Source organism: Hydra vulgaris, chromosome 09, assembly GCF_038396675.1.
Source record: "Hydra vulgaris chromosome 09, alternate assembly HydraT2T_AEP".
NCBI classification, from domain to species: Eukaryota; Metazoa; Cnidaria; class Hydrozoa; order Anthoathecata; family Hydridae; genus Hydra; species Hydra vulgaris.
The window spans coordinates 12152777-12159539 of record NC_088928.1 but is presented as its reverse complement, the minus strand read 5'-3'; the positions used below and the strand labels follow the sequence as shown (position 1 = coordinate 12159539).

The window sequence follows — 6763 nt, the reverse complement described above, 5'->3', positions numbered from 1 at the left end:
GTAAAACTTAAAATCGTTCAAGTTTAAGAGAAATTCAACGCAAAATATTTAATTTTTAACACGTATCATTAACACCTAATGTTTGATTTTAACCAATACACATAATTTCCTGAGGTCTTCATTTCCCACCACATTGGTGCTACACCTTTGTAATAATTTTTTAGTTTTAATAAATGTAAAGGAAATAAAATTGCTATACCGTTCACTTTTATTTTCGTTTACTCTTAACCCAGTTTATTAACAGCCGAGGTGTTTTATAACCTATAGTTATGGAGCAGTTGCGTTGAAAAATTTTAAAAATTATTATTTACTTATTTCAATCAACTCTATAGACGAACTCTGTTTTACTCATTTTGGCTATTTGGAAATACTGTACTGTAAATACAGGCTACTGTAACAACGAATTACTTATAAAAGATGGCAGAAAAATAAAAAACTGTCCGCCACACAACCGACGGCGATTTTTTATTCGTTAAAATTTATATGAATAAAATTTTAAAATATATTTTTTATTTCTAAAGCTTTATAGTCATTACTTTGATTTGTTTACTATGCAACAACAGATGTATACGTTATAGTTTTGTTTAGTATGGCGTCTAACCTAGATAATTTCTAACCTTGATAGTCTTTGTTTCGAACAAGCTGAGTTCATTATTGAGCATTCTTTTGTTGAAATTAACTATTTATAATGAAATTAGAAGCTGTTTATGTGAAACAAAAGTACAGGTGAACTGTGCGACGACAAATTTTAATGTGCCGGCTATTTTAATATTCTTTATTTTTTTTATTGGTAATTTTTTTTTTTTTAATTATACCCATTTATTGTTTATGCATATTTAATTTAATCTAAAAATAAGTTAAAATCGTTATTTAACTATTGTCTACTACCAGAGTAAAATTTTTCGTTAAAAGTAATTCTTAAATTTTAAAATGTAAGTTTCAATAACATAAATAATAAATTCCGTTTTTCAATTAAAGATCTGTTAAAAACAGAATAATACTTGAATGGAAAAAAAACATGTCGGAAAAGCAAATTGAGCAAAATGCTCCTCAGCAAATGATCATGTTTTATTAACAATCTCTACGTGGTATTTCCAGTTTCTTCTCTTTGTGAGTATGTGTGAGTTTTATTATGTACTTATAAATGTTAGTCTTTTTTTTTATCTTGTTTTAAAATGTGAGCTTTTTGAACTTTTTTTTTAAAAATGTTTGTGTTCTTTATCTTGTTTTAAAATGTTAGTATTTTGCATCTTGTTTTGAAACACATATTTTATATTTTTTTAATTTGGTTTTGATTTGTTTTGAATTAAGCTTAGTGTTCAAACTTTCAACGTTACATTACTTTTTAAAATGCCGATTGTGCGAGCTTCTTTAATTACCCGAATCAAGAAAATGACAGCAGAAGATAATGTCAATGAGGAAGAAAAAAAACCACCCATAACTTCAAAACGATTTGAAGAAAGACGAACATCACTCCTACGTAGAAGAAGCTCAGGTTTTGGAACAGGTAACCAGTATTGACATAGTATCTTTTTGAAATAGCTTTCTTTCCGTATTTTTAATGAAAAAATTTCTGAAAGTTTTGGTGCAAGCTTTTATGCGTGACTAATAATGATTGCGTGCGGTGTACGCTTTACATATGGGTAAGATGGGGGCGTACCTTATCTATAAATTTATTAAACAATTTTACAAAAAGGTTAAACTATGTAGCTTTCTGCAAAAACGTGCTAGGAACCACGTCCAAGTAACCATGTGGAGGTATTCTACTTTAATAATTTGTTTACTTTCTAGTAAAAATTGTTTTTTTTTTTACTGAGAAAAAGCAGTGTTTATTAACCTTTATTTAATAAGATTGTAAACACTGCATTTGAAAAAAAATAAACCTCTTTTATATATTTACATAATTATTTAGTTTTCCTAATCATTTAAATCACGAATGTTTCATAGATATTTATATCATTTTGTCTTAAAATGGTGTCATTTTTCATTTTTTTTCTTTTGTGTATATTTAAAGCAACATTTAGAACCCAAGCCTTTTTTTTTTTTTTTTTTTAGTTACCTATGTACTCTGAGAAGTAACAGTTTTGATGAGTAATTTACAATTGGCTGAGCCGATAAGTTTTACCTGCTAAAATAAGCGTTAAAATGTCTTATTTTTTGAAAGTTTATATTTTATATGAGAAAAATATGTTTACGCAAAAAGTTGTTCCGTTACGTATGAGGTAGGTAGTTATCGTAATTGTTTACGTCATAAATTTTGTAGCTTAAATAATTAAGTAACTAATTATAAGCCGTAAATTGATAGTTTATAATTTTACCTGTTTGTTAATTATCAACTTTTTAATTATTAATTTTTAAAACATGGTAAATTCTTAAACTTTAAAATTCTAATCTTTTTATATATTTTTTTATACTTTTAATATTTTTTTATTTTTATACTTGGAACTTATTTTTTATACTTTTAATCTTAAATTTTATACTTTTACAATCTACTATAGTGTTTAAAATTCTTTTTTATTAGAGCGAAAAAGTTTGGTAAGTGTTAGCAGCGGTTCAAGCAATGCTTCCGTTATCAACGAACTTAAATTAAACATATCGTTTCAATTAATTTGTGCTTTTGGTAACCGGGAGGTGTATTTTAAACATGATGGAAATCGTTTCACAGAGAAACACACAATAAAATTAGCAACAGCTACTGAATATAATATAAGAATGGAAATTGAACCCAGCGTGAAACTAAGGTAAACTTTTTTATTTAGACAGAAGTCTACTTTAAGCTTCTTAAAGCTTTTCTTTCCTGAAACCTTTTTGTTTTTCATATTCATTACATATAGAATCAAATTACTGGTGACTCGACTACTTCTTCGTTTTCTCTGAGTTTCCATCATGTTGTTGACATTTACTAGTAAATATCTGAAAGTTTATTTGATGATATAACTAAAGAATTTATAATTTACCTAATTTAATAACTAGAGACTGACATGCAAGGCTGAGTATTTGTAAAGCCGTATTACGGTGGTCAATTTTCAGGAAAAGAGTGCTTAAACCTGTTAAAGAATCTTGACAGGTTAAATTACTCATTCCCTGAAAATTGTCCGGCGTAATACTGAAAATTAACCGGCGTAATACGGCTCTATCTGAATGTTGAAACATTATTTCAAAGAATGAATGAGTGTAATAAATGAGTGAAAAATCCTGCGCAATTCAAGATTTATATCTTATCGTTAAAACTTTTAGGCAATTCAGAATTTTTCTAAAAACCTTTTATTTTATGTTTATCTAGTGCCTGAACTAAAAACACCTCTGAAGTGCCAGGAAACCATTACAAAGCCTACTTAAAATAAAAACTTAAAATAAGCTAAATTTTTTACTCATTCTTTTGAATATGTCAAGATTCTTTAGCAATTTAAGCACTCATTCTCTAAAAATTGTCCACCGTAATTTGACTCTACCTGAATGTTCAGCCTTGTCAGTCTCTTGCTTCTTGTCAACAAAACTTGCTATAAAAAATGGCTAACAACTTGCAACTCCCTTTAGAAAGTTGGACTTTTTTTAATTAGATGACGGTGCACTGTCATTTTTCACCTAGTAAAGAAACTCTCTAAATAGAGTTTCCTTACCAAGAAATTTTTTTATTTTGTATAAATTCAACTCAATCAGTTTACAGACCCCAAAATGCTTCTATTAGTATTAAAAAATCTGTTATTAAGCTAAAAATTGACAATGGCTCGGGTTTAGATAACTGTGGTCATCATAATTCGTACTTTTGACGGTCTATTCACAATAAAAAGTAACTTTAGTTACAATCAGAATGATTTAAAATTTCAATTTTTATAAATTAATATTAAATACTTATTAAAACTTGGGATTTTTTAACGAAAAAGAGACATCTTTTACCTCAAGTAACTAAAAATTGTTTGCCATTGGTTGCTTGAATTAGTAATCCTTTCTTTGGGGCAATGACTGATGACACAATTACATTTGTTCAGCTTTGACTTGCTTATTGACTTAAAACAAACCTTTTCAAATTTTAATGTATTTTTCTGTGAAATAGAGCTTTCAACTTTGAACTAAAATCGAAGCCAATTTCCTCAGTGAAAGGTAAAACCTTTAAGTAGATGGTAATTTCAGGTTGTTATTTTTTTATTTTACCATATACGACAGTTTAAAAAAATTTATAAACTGATGTTGAACTTATTATTAAGGGTGTTTTTCACATCATTATTTGATGTGAATGACACATCTAATTAATAAGTAATTATAATTCGTTTAAACAAAAATGGAAATTTATAAATTTTATTCCAATTGCTTTACTAAATGTCTATATTCTGCAAAATATTCATATCCGCAAACGATTTTTTTTGAAATTGCTATAAACATTAAACCTGATTGTAACTGACCATGTTAACATACGCTCTGTAAAAAAATATTATAGTTTAAAATGCCGCTTTATTAGATTTTTTTTAATAATCAATTTTTATTTGTTTTATGTAATTTTGAAACTTTAACAATTTATAGTTAACTTTTTTATTACTTCTTGTTGATTAATAGTTTTTCGCATTTGTTTAGTTTTATTAAAATTGCAAATAAAGAATGCTCATTTAAGCCCATAAATAAACGCGATAACGAAGACAAGTCTAAATATCAAATTTCATGGTCAACCGTCGGGGTCAATTCAACAGAAAGACGTCACCGAGCAAACGTGCCGTGTGTTATTAAATTTAAACATTACAAGCAGTTAAAGTTTATGCTTCAAACAAAATTTTATACAGAAACTGAACTCAAACGTATTCGTGTAGGAGTAAAACTGAAATCTGTTGTTTTAGAATGTACTGTTGGTCGTGGTACTATTGATTCTGCAGTTGATAGCATATTTATGAATTAGTTAAAGAGGGTAAAAATTGTTAAAAAGCCAAGTATTTATCACTTTTAATTTAAGTTATTGCGTAATAAGCATACTGATGCATACTTAAAACGCATTGATTAACTTTCATAATCAAATGATTAACTTTCATAATCAAAAATCCGTATGAAGTCAATAAAAATGATACTCGATAATTGAAATACAATAAATCTGATGTTAAAATGATGTATTTTTATAAAAACTAAAATCACTCGAATCCTTGACTGGTTTTTAATAGTTTATTTTGATTTTTTAATAGTTTTTAACAGGTTAATTTTATCGTTTGTAAAATGTTTTTAATGTTCTCATACCGTGTTATAAGAACATTAAAAACTATTAGACATTTATTGATTAGTCAAGATTTATATAATATAATAAAATTTATTGGAAATATGACTTCAATTATTGGAAAATGGTGCCAAGACTTTTTTATTTATTTTGTTTTCTTTCGATCAATGGTTCTTTTATTTAACATTTGATAAAAAAAAGAAAAACTTATGATAAAATTAGAAGTAGACTTAATGACACGGCTGAATTTAGGGGAAGATCAATCTGTCGCTCGGTCACCAAATAGTAATTGGTAAACGAGCGACAGATTGATCTTTTAAAACGAGAAAACCCAAAAAAAAAAAATTGTAAATGTTATTTTTCTAAATTTTAATAAACAATAAGAATGTTTTCATGATTCTAACTTTACATCTTTTTAATCTTATATGTTCAGACATTTTATAATAAATTTTTTTATCTAAGTTCAAGCCAGACATTTTATAATTGCATAATTTATTGTCCCGTAACTACCTGTCATTATTACCTGTCTGGTTTTATTAGTAATGTAGTGGATACCAGTAAATAAAGACAAAATTTTGCCAAAAATGAATCACGTGATTTTTTAGAATAAGTAAAAAAAAAGTTACAAAAAGAATAGTTTACTTTTTAGAAGTAAAAATTTACAATTTACTTTCTAGTAGCAAAAAAAATTCAAATCAATTTTCCAAAGAAAATCATTTTTCTATTTATTTATGATGTAATTCCTAGGTTTATCTATCCAACGTGGTTAAGCGAACAGCGTTATTTATGTTATTACTGTTATTAACAGCATCAAAGCTTTAAATCATTTATTGACATGATAAATAACAGTACAGAATTTTAATTAGAATCATTGTTATTATTATAACATATGTTGAGGACGCTGTATTTGGATTATTCTGATTCGTGATCTTTAGTATGCATATTAAAGATGACAAGTAATTATTATGTTGAAGTATTAGTTTAAAAGTTTCATCCTTAAAAAAAAGTTAAAAGTTAAAAATTTAAAAAAATTATATAAAACTATTACATAAAGACAGTTTTAATGTTTACTCTCTCGCCCTTACATTTGTTGTTTACCATCTTTTTAAAATTATTTACAAAATTTTGTGAAATACTTTTGGTGTGCTTGTATTTCAAGTTGACTTTATGGTGAAGTTACGGAGCGGAATAGTATTTAGTGAGGAAGTTTACGGCTGTTTAACGATTATGATGCTGGTGAACACGATGACCAAACGATTTGTTGCTTGATATTATAGAAGATAAAAAAGTTTGTGAGTAAAAAGAACTTGTAGATTTTTTAAATTTATTGTTCAAGTAATGAATAATTAAAAGGTTTTATCTTTTAAAGGTGAGTTTCCACTCATCCGTTTTTCGACGGGAACGGGAAAGGGAACGGAAAAATAATCACGTGAGCATGCGCAGTTTTCCTTTGGACAAATAAAAACTTTTATTACGCATGCTTACGCGATTATTTTTTCCTTTCCTTTCCTGTTCCCGTTGAAAAACGGATGAGTGGAAACTCGCCTTAACCCTTTTTCGACAACACGACAC

The 6763-nt window shown here is 27.2% G+C and overlaps 1 protein-coding gene across 7 annotated transcripts; it reads left to right on the top strand.

The window, feature by feature from the left end:
* The first annotated feature begins 941 nt into the window (after positions 1-941).
* On the top strand, positions 942-5335 carry LOC101235709 (uncharacterized). 7 transcript variants are annotated; one of them, XM_065804747.1, is made up of 4 exons: positions 942-1110; positions 1317-1507; positions 2522-2741; positions 4570-5335. In XM_065804747.1, exons 2-4 carry the CDS (start codon positions 1351-1353, stop codon positions 4883-4885), a joined length of 693 nt encoding a protein of 230 aa, XP_065660819.1. In that variant the 5' UTR covers positions 942-1110; positions 1317-1350; the 3' UTR covers positions 4886-5335. The 7 variants fall into 7 exon arrangements, with proteins under 7 accessions (XP_065660819.1, XP_065660815.1, XP_065660814.1 ...); XM_065804743.1 differs by having other exon boundaries at positions 1312-1507; XM_065804742.1 differs by having other exon boundaries at positions 942-1114; positions 1312-1507.
* Positions 5336-6763: the final 1428 nt, after the last annotated feature.

Excerpts from the sequence above, each read along its gene's own strand:
- LOC101235709 (XM_065804747.1), top strand. The coding sequence starts at position 1,351 with ATGCCGATTGTGCGAGCTTCTTTAATTACCCGAATCAAGAAAATGACA. Across the intron at positions 1,508-2,521 it reads AAGCTCAGGTTTTGGAACAG|AGCGAAAAAGTTTGGTAAGT; the intron begins GTAACCAGTATT and ends CTTTTTTATTAG. Across the intron at positions 2,742-4,569 it reads GAACCCAGCGTGAAACTAAG|TTTTATTAAAATTGCAAATA; the intron begins GTAAACTTTTTT and ends GCATTTGTTTAG.